The sequence below is a fragment of the Crocuta crocuta genome, unplaced genomic scaffold, assembly GCF_008692635.1.
Source record: "Crocuta crocuta isolate KB4526 unplaced genomic scaffold, BGI_CrCroc_1.0 scaffold1079, whole genome shotgun sequence".
Classification (NCBI taxonomy): domain Eukaryota; kingdom Metazoa; phylum Chordata; class Mammalia; order Carnivora; family Hyaenidae; genus Crocuta; species Crocuta crocuta.
In genome coordinates this window covers 158,728-171,522 of record NW_027529995.1, presented here as the reverse complement: position 1 = coordinate 171,522, position 12,795 = coordinate 158,728, and the positions used below count along the sequence as shown (strand labels likewise).

The 12,795-nt window shown below is 41.5% G+C and overlaps 1 protein-coding gene across 1 annotated transcript in view; it reads right to left on the bottom strand.

Moving 5' to 3' along the window:
• The window catches only part of DOCK3 (dedicator of cytokinesis 3), a 194,813-nt gene that overhangs the window by 80,744 nt on the left and 101,274 nt on the right, over positions 1-12,795 (bottom strand). The window contains exons 17-20 of the mRNA XM_077763419.1: positions 11,225-11,308; positions 9,842-9,942; positions 6,402-6,483; positions 2,001-2,171 (exon numbers count right to left, since the gene is read on the bottom strand). Of these exons, the coding sequence (XP_077619545.1) occupies positions 2,001-2,171; positions 6,402-6,483; positions 9,842-9,942; positions 11,225-11,308 (438 nt within the window). The remainder of the gene's footprint in view (positions 1-2,000; positions 2,172-6,401; positions 6,484-9,841; positions 9,943-11,224; positions 11,309-12,795) is intronic.

The window sequence follows — 12,795 nt, the reverse complement described above, 5'->3', positions numbered from 1 at the left end:
GAGAGAGAGGGAGTCACAGACTGAAACAGGCTCCAGGCTCTGAGCTGGTAGTCAGCACAGAGCCCGACGCGGGGCTCGAACCCACGAACCGCGAGATCATGACCTAAGCGAAAGTCGGACGCTCAACCAACTAAACCACCCAGGCGCCCCTCCACACTGATATTTCTAATAGAATCTTATCTTAATAAAAAAATTTTAATGTTTTTTAATTTGGAGAGAGAGAGACAGAGACAGAGAGAGAGAGTGAGCAGGGTAGGGACAGAGAGAGGGGGGGACACAGAATCCGAAATAGGCTCCAGGCTCTGAGCTATCAGCACAGAGCCCTATGTGGGGCCTGAACCCACGGCCCATGAGATCATGACCTGAGCCAAAGTCAGATGCTTAACTGACTGAGCTACCCAGGTGCCCCTAATCTTAATTCTTAAGCAATGTTTTCTACTTATTTCTGCCTATTTTACTCAACTTCTGGAATGGACAAGTATTAATCTAAAGTTTATTTAAGAACATTTTAAAAAAATTAACAGTGGCTAGGAAGTAAAATTTTCTATTATGTTCTAAATATCCTTTTGAAATAAGATGTTCATAGATGATGAAAAGTATATAACTAAATAAATTTGGTTTAAAGAGGGCTTCCTCTTTTTTTCTTTCATAGTTTATCTTTCATATTTATTGTCAAGTTGGTATCCATATAACACCCACAGTGTTCATCCCAACAAGTGGCCTTCCCCACGTCCATCACCCCCCTTCTCTTCTCCCCCACCCCCATCAGCCCTCAGTTTGTTCTCAATATTCAAGAGTCTCTCATGGTTTGCCTCCCTCCCTCTCCCCAACTATTTTTTCCCCTTCTTCTCCCCTATGGTCCTCCGTTAAGTTCCTCCTAATCCTCCTATATGTGCAAACATGGTATTTGTCCTTCTCTGCCTGACTTATTTCGCTCAGCATAACACCCTCAAGGTCCATCCATGTTGCTACACATGGCCAGATTTCATTGTTTCTCATTGCCATGTAGTATTCCATGGTATAGATAAACCACATCTTCTTGATCCATTCGTCCGTTGATGGACACTTAGGCTCTTTCCATGATTTGGCTATTGTTGAGAGTGTTGCTATGAACATTGGGGTACATGTGTTCCTATGCATTAGCACTCCTATATCCCTTGGGTAAATTCCTAGCAGTGCCTTTGCTGGGTCATAGGGGAGGTCTATTGTTAATTTCTTGAGGAACCTCCACATTGTTTTCCAGAGGGGCTGCACCAGTTTACATTCCCACCAACAGTGTAGCTCCACACCCGAAAAACAATCCAGTGAAGAAATGGAGAGAAGACATGAACAGACACTTCTCCACAGAGGACATCCAGATGGCCAACAGACACATGAAATGATGCGTAGCGTCCCTCATCATCAGGGAAATACAAATCAAAACCACACTGAGATACCACCTCTTGCCGGTCAGAGTGGCTAAAATGAACAACTCAGGAGACTATAGATGCTAGCAAGGATGTGGAGAAATGGGCACCCTCCTACACTGTTGGTGGGATGTAAAGAGGGCTTCTGAAGGGTGACTGGATGGCTCAGCTGGTTGAGAGTCTGACTCCTGATCTAGACTCAGGTCATGATCTCACTCTTCATGAGGCCCAGATCAGGTTGCGTGCTGGTAGCATGGAGTCTGCTTGGGATTCCATCTCTCCTTCTCCCTACTCCTCCCCTGGTTGTGCTCGCTCTCAAAGTGAATAAATAAAAAAAGAGGCTTCTGAGAGTAAAGTTGTGTTTCTTCTCCACCCTAAAGGCACTGAAATATTTTATATTTGGTAGCTAGGGCATAGCTGACTTTGAAGTAAAAATATCATTTTGTTCTATTAGGTATTTCCTTGCAAGTCACCCTTTACCCAACACATAGGAGCCTGGCAGGGATTCTTCAACTCTAGAAGCCAGAGGACAAAGAAACCAGGCATTAAGACAGACAAGAGTCCAGCAGCAAAATTTCCTTACAGCTCACAGACCTGAGTGAAAAGGAGTGTTTCTGAGTTTCTGCTGTCCAGACTGAGCACAAACCGGATGGACTGGAAAAGTTCTTGGATGCTGGATCGGAATTGCTCCTCTTCCATCCCACAGGTGGCTCGGGAGTACAGGATCCTCGACTGCACGATGAACTTGAAAAGGTACTCTAAGGCCTGGAGTAAAAGGGATGGAGAGGTGTTAAAAATGGCCAAGAGCTAACAGCAAATTCTATACCAAAATCAGATGATAGACAATTCAACTGTGGAGACAAGCACTTTTTTTTTTTTTAATTTGATCTCCAAAGTCCAAATGGTCACTGAGCAGCAGTTGTCTTCCTACTGAGAGAATCATCAAATCATTTCACAACTGTTTTTGTGGTTCTGGAATTGAGGAACCACAGACTGAGGAACCACAACAGTTGAATTCAAGAACATACAGGATCAAAAGAAAATGAAGTTTTTTGCATTTTTTTTCAGGTCTGGAAATAAGAGGCTTCAAAAGCAATGATGTAACCTCTCTTGAATTTATTCCAAGAAGGAGAAGTCTCTAAGGAGCCTTCTGCACCTGCAAGATATAGCTGGGATCTGACATGGTGTCAACCTTCTCACTGGGGATTAAGTCTGAAGAAAACTAGCCCCAGGTTGCACAGCCCCAGGTGGACTTGACACACCCACTCTCCATCCTCTTCCAAACCCAGACACCTTTTCAAAGACAATTTTTGAACAATGCAGAAGATGAAGCTCCCGTAACTTATTTTGGGAGCAGAATCTAATTCTGAGGAGTCCTTACAGCTTGGCCCATGCTTATGAGCACAGTAATTATTTTTTAAAAGAACAGATTGACGATCTAAGACTATGCTTTCTAATCAAAGAAATGCCACAGATTTCCCAAACACTGAGAAGACAGAGACACTGGGAGAGAAACGTATCCAAGGATGAAACAAATGGAGCTCAACTACTTGAAATATATAATAGAAAACAATTCTCAAGCTACCTTTCATGACCTATGTATGTATCAGAAGGTTTGGCAAAACAAAACCTCAATTTGTTTGTTTTGCAGCCCATATAGAATTCAGTAGGTGCTGAATGGCTAGGTCAGAAAAATATGTCTTCCAAGCCTTGTAGCAGAAGATTGTGTAGAAAAGATTAAAGTGTGTGGCCTTATCAGCACAGATGCTACAGCCTCCATTTCAGTAGCCTTTTAATGCCCAGTCTGAAAAGAATCAGGAAGATCTGCACTGTATACTCTAATTTTAAAAGAGAAAATGTGTAACTCATGACCTGTTTTGTTTTTTTTTCCAGTTTGAAACAGCTAATACAAGAGATATATTGAATGGCTTGAAACATCTACTTGTTTCAGAGTGAAAGGCAGAATCAGACAGCAAAACTGCTTGCACTTCCTGGGCATGAGAGCTTAGTATCTCTATTAAACTTTAAAATATAAAACAATGTCCAAGATGGTCCTGTGAAAACCTGCATGAGGGACAGATAAATAAGTCCACTTCCAGTCATCCATCACCACCTGACTTCCCTTGCCCACTCCTCTTGATTTTTCTGGTCAGCACCGGTGTGGGCAGGACCAGGTGATGGCTGGTTGCCTCTGACTGATGCAACCCGGGAAAGAAAAGAGGGTGGGCCAATGGGAAGGAGGTGAGTGGTGGAGCCTATGGATTTTGTTCAAAGTTCAAGGGTGCTCCCAACCCTGTGCAGAGACAGTGAAGCACTTAATGGTGGGTGAAGTAGCCACTCTGTCCACTTCTACTTAAGTTAATAAACCTGAAAGGAAAAGAGATCCTAAAAGTTATTACAACCTTTCTTTCATTAAGAAGATCCATGGTGCCTGCTCGTTTCTCTTCATGGTTCTCTGGGGGATTGGATGTAGCTCACCAGTGAAAAGTGTGCTGTCTCTTTAGAACATCTTGCCAAATACCATCCTCAAAGCCACCAAAGATACCTCCTACAGGTCATTCACAAGGGAACAAACAAAATAACCAAGTAAGAAAACAAAGGACTCTTTATTTTTATCTTCCTTAGTGGTCAAGCTTTCTTAGAAAGGCCACAACTTTGAAAGTGAAAGGAAGAGATGTGATATAAGTGGCAGGATGTACTGAATCAAGAATAAGAAGGAGGAAGAGGTTTCCTGGTCCCCACTTTATCATACCAGAATGAGAGCTGTTAGGCCAGGACCATGTGCATCCTGTGAAGGGATGAAAACAGGACTGATTAGAGATTTACTGGTTTGGTCAAGAGGACTTGTCAACTAAAACTTGAAGAAGGGGAAATGACCTGATAAAACCTGAGTACTGGATGCATTAGTAAGAGAGTCCATTCAAACAAGCTTGTAGTGCTAAGAATAAGTATGAAAGTACCTCAGAAAAGTGCTCCCCCAAATGGAAATCTTTCTCTCCACCCAAACCTGACCTTCTCCCAGAATTCTGCATCTCCCTAAGTAGCTCTGATATCAACACAGCTGATCTAGCCAGACTCCTTGGAACCAGCCTGAGTTCTTCCTTTCTGTCACCTTCCACATCCAATTTAACATCTGAAATCAATTCTCTGCATTGGTCACATCAGCCACTTTTTGGTTGCTTGAAAACTCAAGCTGTTTCCCACCAAGGCTTTTAAACACGCTTTTTCCTCTGTCTGGAATGCTCATCCCCTAGTTCTTCACATTGATTTCAGCCAAGAGGTCACCTCCTCAGACAAGCTTTCCCTAAAATTTTGATATGAAGTAAACCGTCCTCTCCAGCCAGTCTATCCTATGATTCTGTTTATTTCCTTGATAGTACTTACTTATCAAGTTTTTTACCCCACTTAATTTGTATATTTATCTGTCTTATATATTTATTGTCTGTCTTTCCTCCAGTTGGATGGAAGTGCTATGAAAGCACAGCCTTTTCTGCTTGGGCCCCTGCTGAATCCCCAGTGGCTACTATAGTGTCTGACACATGGCAGGTATCAAATAACACTGACTTGACTGAATGAATGAATGAATGATTGTTAGGAAAAAACAACTTCTGTGATGCTTTCTCCAGTATCCTGAGAAATTAATTTAGGGACTCACATAGAGTCTTTTGCATTTCACTCAACTTTTATCCCCTCAAATATTATCTGAGGCACCTGCCAGGTACTCGGTTTAGAGAAGAATAGAATGCAGGCCCTGTCCCCATATCACACTCAGAACTCTGCTTTACCCCTGTGCTTGTGCACGCTTTACTGGGGATGTGTTCTTCAAGGGGAGAGGTCTGTCTTACTCCTCTTTGCATCTTGACATCCACAACAGATGGATGCTGACTGCTTTGTAGACACGTATTATATGAAGGAGGACAGAAATAATACTTACGGCCTTAGACTTTTACAGAATGTACAGAGAAGCGGGGGGGGGGGGCACAGACCTATGATTTGATTTTGCCTCTTCAGTCTGATAATGTTTAGAGAAGCACCTGTCTCATCTGTTAGCATGTGGACAAGAACAACAAAATTACAGGCCCAATAGTACTTGGAGCAAATGATGTAAAATTAAAAGAGGACAGAGAAAAAGCAGAACTACTTTGTTGTCACTCTTCTTTTATTGCTAACTGGAAAGGGTGGGAAAGACATGGTTAAAAAGCAACTTTAAAAAAGTAACTCAAGAACAAGAAAATTTAGGGTCAGAAAGGGAGAAAGCATGGGCCTCCCAAGGGATATGGCAGCTTTCTTTAAAAAGCTATCTTGAGAACTGTTGAACAAAAGAGAAATCAACATTCTCGTAGGTGGGTCTCTACAGTAGAAGAAGTGCCATGAAAAGAAGTTACCAGAAAGTGAAGTTATCTCACAATGACAATGGTTCCCCTGAAAATTGAAGCTGCCCAGAAATGCCAAAGTCTGCCTTATCTTGGAACCTGTCCATGCAGGGGTGCTGCCATAGGGAACTCTGGTTTCCTCCAAAGGTCAAGGTTTTAAGATTGTCTTCTTAACGTATTCATATACAGTGCATCCAATCAGCTCTTTTTACTTAAAACAATTCTAAAAGACAGCTGTTTTTTAGTAACCACTGAAGACAGAAAAAGTGTTGGAAGATCTTAATTCTAATCAATGTTGCCACCAACATTGGTTTAGAAGGAAATATGATGCTTTGACCAGTGGAAGCAGAGATCGATGCTGTTGGCAAAATCAGGGAGGAAGGATGGCCAGGAGTTACATGTACATCATCCCTCCTTCCTGCTTTAAGATAACATTATTTGGAATAAAGGTCTTCTGGGGCAAAATCAAGGTGAGGAAAGGGGAATTATGTGGTCCAAGACATTCCTGAAAGCAGGCCAGTGTACTGAGATGTCTAACTTGTTCTGCACACTAAACCACTGAAATTACTGACAAACAACAGGAGGGGTGGGCCCTTTATATACAGTGAGCTCAGTACATTACCCTCATGGCTTCCTGAATGTGGTCCTGTCGAATCAGTTCTGCTGAGCAGTCCATGTACCATTTCAAACAGCGAATAAGCTCCCTGGGAAAGAGAACAGTTCCAGAAACCCCACTTTAACTTAAAAGCACTCAACTTGAAATTTTTGCAGCCCTGAATTTGCCACACAGGAATAATATATATCTTGCTGATGAGCCAGAATAGAGTGATGGATCCGTTACAAATGTGAAATCTTCAGATCATCTGAGATCAGACAATATACCTCATCTGTAAAGTTGCCACATTTTAATTAGCAGTTATAATAATTCTTTCTCACTTTCCCTGACACACATTTTTTTCTTTGATTATGAGAAAGTTTTCCCAGAGTCCTAGACTTCATCTGTATTTTTGTTTGTCTAAAATTTTTATGTCTCCAGAACATACAACAATGAGTAGTAAGGAGGAGATGCTGGATAAAGGTATACAGTCTTATGTGCCTCTCCTTGCTCTACCTTCATCCCATCCATTTTATTTCCTTAGGACCAAGTAACCAGAGTGAAATGAGATTATAGGATCAGAAGGCCTGCTCCTTTACCTGGCAAAAGAGCACAGAGGTCAAGTATAGGTCTTGGTCATACAGCAGGTTTACCTCTGGGGCCTATCAATTTCTAGCTCTGTATCCTTGGGCAATTTATTTGATCCCTCTGTGCCATTCTCTTGGTTTAAAACACAGAGGAGGGGCGCCTGGGTGGCTTAGTAGGTTAAGCATCTGACTTCAACTAGGGTCATGATCTTGCAGTTTGTGGGTTTGCGCTCCACGTCGGGCTCTGTGCTGACAGCTCAGAGGCTGGAGCCTACTTTGGATTCTGTGTCTCCTCTCTGTCCCTCCCATGCTCATGCTCTGTCTCTCTTGGTCTCTCAATAATAAATAAACGTTAAAAACACTTTTTAAAAAAATAAATAATAAATAAAATACAGAGGAAACAATAGTACATTTCAAAGTTGTGGTGAATACTAATGAGACTATGACAAGCACAAAGCACTAGCAGCACAGTGCCTGCTCTCCAGAGTGACATCAAAGCGTCCGTTCCAGTGACTCCACAGCTTTGTCACCCTTAGGCTTTATATATATTTTCAAAAACTGTGCTAATTCTATAGAAGAAAATTATGGCTTTTTAAATTGCTTTAATGGTTTTAGATAAGCTCTGTTTCCCATGTTAACTATTTATATTTTTTATCAACAGTTTTTTATTTCTTTGACATTTATTTGTTGGTGCCATTTTTAGCTATTCATGTTTTTCAATGAAAAAGGAAGACTTACTTTTAGTAGTTTTGCCACCATTTCTTAGAAGGAAAAGAATGACAATTGTGTAGTAAACTACGGTTTAAAATGTTAGCTGAAATGGCGAGGATGTGGAGAAACAGGCACCCTCCTACACTGTTGGTGGGAATGTAAACTNATTGAAAGACCACAGCTAATATCCTACTCTAGGGTGAAAGAAAGTTGTTTCTCTAAGATCAGGAACAGGATGCCTTCTTTTTCTACTTCCATTCAACATAGTACTAGAAAAACAATACTTAAAAAACCAAACAACCTGATTTAAAAAACAGGCAAAGGAGGGGTGACTGGATGGTTCAGTCCATTGAATATCTGACTCTTTATATTGGTCAGGTCATGATCTTGCAGTCATGACATTGAGCCTGAGGCTCTGCCCTGGGTGTGGAGCCTGCTTGGATTCTCTCTCTCTCCCTCCCTCCCTCCCTCCCTCTCTGCCTCTCTCCCCCCACCCCCTTTCTTTCTCTCTCTCTCTTTCTCTCAAAATAAATAAATAGGGGCGCCTGGGTGGCTCAGTCGGTTAAGCTTCCGACTTTGGCTCAGGTCATGATCTCACGGTTTGTGGGTTCAAGCTCCGCATCAGGCTCTGTGTTGACAGCTCAGAGCCTGGAGCCTGTCTTCGGATTCTGTGTCTCCCTCTCTCTCTGACCCTCCCCTGCTCATGCTGTCTCTATCTCTCTCTCAAAAATAAATAAAACATTAAAAAAAAATAAGTAAACATTTTTAAAAAATGGGCAGGGGCACCTGGGTGGCTCAGTTGGTTAAGTGTCTGACTTTGGCTCAGGTCATGATCTCGCGATTCATGAGCTGGAGCCCTACATCGGGCACTGTGCTGACAGCTCAGAGTCTGGAGCCTGCTTCAAAATATGTCTCCCTCTGTCTCTGCCCCTCCCCTGCTCACAATCTGTCTGTCTCTCAAAAATGAATAAATGTTAAGAAAAAAAATATGTAAAAATTGGCAAAGGACTTGAATAAATTTTTCTCCAAATAAGATATACAAATGGTCAATAAATACATGAAGAGATGCTCTGCATCATTAATCCTTAGGAAAATGCAAATCAAAACCACAATGCAATACCATTTCATACCAGTTAGGATGATTACTCTAAAAGAAAAAATTCCCCCCTCTAAACACAACAAAAAATAAAAAGTCTTTGCTTGAGGATGTGGAGAAATTGGAACCCTTGAACACTGCTGGCAGGAATGTAAAATGGGGCAACCGCTGCTGTGAAAAAAAAGCATGGTGCTCAATCCCACTTCAGAGTATATACCCAAAAGAAAATCAGGGTCTCAAAGAGACATTTGTATACCCATGTTCATAGTAGCATTATTCACAATAACTAAAAGGTGAGAGCAATCCAATTATTCATTGATGGATAAGTAGATAAACAGAATGTGGTACATACATACAATGTAACATTATTCAGGCTTTAAAAGGAAGGCAATTCTGACACATGCTACAACATGGATAGAACTTGAAGACATTACGGTAAGTGAAATAAACCAGACACAAAAAGACAAATATTATATGATTCAATTTACACGAAGTACCTAGAATAAACAAATTAAGAGACAAAGTATAATGGTGGTTGCTCAGGGGCAGTGGAGTCTCCGAGAAGTGATGGGGAGTTATTATTTAATGGGTACAGAATTTCAGTTTTGCAAAATGAAAAAAGTTCTAGAGATGGATGGTGGTGACAGTTGTACAAAAATGTGAACATAATTAGCGCAACTGAGCTGTACACTTNGGGGGGGGGCGCCTGGGTGGCTCAGCTGGTTAAGCATCTGACTTCAGCTTAGGTAATGATCTGGTGTGGGGTCTGTGGTTTGAGCCCCTGCATTAGGCTCTTTGTTGACAGCTCAAATCCTGGAGCCTGCTTCGGATTCTGTGTCTCCTTCTCTCTCTCTGCCCCTCCTTCACTCCCACTCTCTCTCTCTATGTCTCTCAAAAATAAACAAACATTAAAAAATTTTTAAAAATAGTTAAAATGGTATATTTTATATTATGTACTTTATCAGAATTAGAAAAAAATGGCTAGCTGAATGAATGGTGGTTGTCACTGAACTTTTCAGAATCCTATCCTTTTATTCAGCAAAAGTCCTGATGATGATGCTAAATGAACTTACTTGTATGCCAGTGCTCCAGCAAAGTGCTTCTGGATGTATGTGTCCATTACAGGCCGGAAGTGGAAATACTTGATGTCTCTGAGCAGGTTGATGATGAATACCTGAAGGAGATGTAGGATACCAGAGTTCACTGGAGACCTTGGACTTATCCCCAGCAGAAAACAGAACTCTTGTTTCTTTAAGAAATGAAAAACTGTCGGTATTTTCTCTAGTGTTTTCCAAGGGCAGAGAATGTAAGATTTCTATTCTATGCCTGTATTTCTGCCTTGTCTGCTCTATTCCCACAGCCCCTGGCCACCCAGTCTGGACTTGGGGGTCATCTGTCTGTGCTAGTGTCACTCTGTGCCTCTCACTTCATAATAACGCTGGGTGACACAATACAGACTAGGAAAAGGCAAAACGATACCTGTGTAAGGTGGCATACATTCTAAGGTGTCTCAAAAAAATTGGAAAGGAGAGAAAAAAAAGATTGTACTCTGAGCCAGATCAGCCTATAAAAGGCTGTGCTCTTCAGAAATGGGACTGGCTGGCCAAGGAAGCAAGGAAGAAAAGCCAGAGGGGCAATCTGTGCAAGTGTCATTTTAACTCTTGCCTCTGCTCCTCATCTATCAGGTAGACTTACAGTATGTGGTTCTTGAATATACAGCACTCCTATGGGATTGGATATATTAAGCAAAATGAACTGAAAATTCAAATCACTCTACATTCTCACTAAGCAACCTACAGAGATTCTGGTTCCCAAACAACTGCACAAAGGGAGAGATGCTTAGACCAGCACTGATGAGTCTCTGCTCTGTCTGGCAGTTATATCTTATTTTGTAGGTGAAAAAACAGGTCATCTGGTTTCTTCTATTAGTCTCTGAGCCTTTTGTTGGTATAGGTCTCTATTTCAGGAGCTAGACAACTCTGCAACAGTGATGAGACTGGGGTATCAGAACTGCAAAGTTGAGGCCCGAGCCTGACCATGTTGAATTCTTCAAATTTGATGCTGTAGGGATCTGCCCAGTAGGTAGGTTGGTTGGTCTTCCTTGGGTGACACTCCTCAGCCACTTTTCTACTGGAAACATCTGTACCTTGCGCTGACTCACTCTAATAAATTGCTTCTCTTGGATTTATAAAAACATATGACATGGGTGTTGGGTGGCTCAGTCAGTTGAGCGTCCGATTTCAGCTCAGGTCATGATCTCCCGGTAAGTGGGTTCGAGCCCCACCTCAGGCTCTGCGCTGACAGCTAGCTCAGAGCCTGGAGCCTGTTTCAGATTCTGTGTCTCCCTCTCTCTCTGACCCTCCCCTGTTCATACTGTCTCTCTCTCTCAGAAATAAATAAAAATATATGACAGAAATAACTAATAACAATGAAAAGTCAGCAGGCATGAGACTTACCAAAGACTGAAACACCAGGAGGCCATATTTCTCTGTATTATCATCCAAAATCACAAAGAGTGTATCTAAGATGTCCTGCAGAAACTGCAACATAAAAACCAGGGGGCTCAGATCTTAGGACCTTGAATCCATGGTCAAACTTCCATACACCAATGAATTCATCTCCTAATAAACAAACTCAAAGATCTCCTAAGAACTCAAACCACCACTTAAAATTAATCTAGTATCCCATCCCACTTCCACCTAGCTAAGGGGTAACTAGGTGGACTTTGGGTATTTGCATATATCCCAAAGGGCCTTGAGAGATATTTGGAGAGGCTCTTTCTCCTGGGTAAGTGTAAAACTTCTACGGAAAGAAAGAAGTTACCTAAAATACAAAGGACATCCATGGTGTAGAATTGTAATTTTGAAATAAAATCAATCTAAGTGATTATGATACCAAATTCATTTTGAGAAAAAGAGTTCACTTTCCTGGGACCCCAAAGAGTTTAGTAATCCATCACTCTTTATTGTGGCCTAAATCTTAGAGGACATTTGAATGAGGGTGTGGCATGGTAGGCTAGGTTTTAACTACAGACACCATGTTTTGGTCTAGAAATCAATATTCTGGGAGAAGGGAGAAAGCTGCTGCTGAGGGCTGTCAATGAAGGTAAAAGATCTGAAAGCCATTTTGTTTTTGTTTTTTGGTTTTAACATATGCCTTTTTCTTCCTAAGATGCAAAATCTAAGGGAAAGAATAATACTCAAGGATACTGACAGTCTTTCAAAATAAAATCTAACATTCTGTTGGTCAAAAGGCAATTGAATGATACAAGGTTTACAACTTAATTACTTTAAATATAATTTATTGTCAAACTGGCTAACATACAGTGTGTAGTGTGCTCTTGGTTTTTGGGGTAGATTCCCATGGTTCATTCCTTACATGCAACACCCAGTCCTCATCCCAACAATTGTCCTCCTCAATGCCCATCACCCATTTCCCCCTCTCCCCCACGCCCCTCATCCACCCTCAGTTTCTTCTCTATATTTAAGTGTCTCTTATGATTTGCCTCCCTCCGTCTCTGTTTGTAACTGTTTTTTCCCCTTCCCTTCCCCCATAGTCTTCTGTTAAGTTTCTCAAGATCCACCTAGGAGTGAAAACATGATATCTGTCCTTCTCTGACTTACTTCACTCAGCATAATACCTTCCAGTTCCATTCACGTTGCTGCAAATGGCATGATTTCATTCTTTCTCTTTGCCAAGTTACAGCTTATTTTAAAACAAGTCTCTTAAATACTGAGAACAAACTGAGGGTTGATGGGGAGTGGGGAAGAGGGGAAAGTGGGTGATGGGCACTGAGGAAGGCACTTGTTAGGATGAGCACTGGGTGTTGTATGGAAACCAATTTGACAATAAATTATATTCAAAAAATAAATAAAACAAGTCTGAGGTGGAAGGTTTGGATGGCAGTGTTGATGGGCAGGATCAGCCCATAGGGCGACGACTGTTGGTGCTAGGTGACAGATACACGTAGGGCTCTTTATACTATTTTGTTTTGTGTGTGTTTGAAATATTCTAATAAAAAATAAAA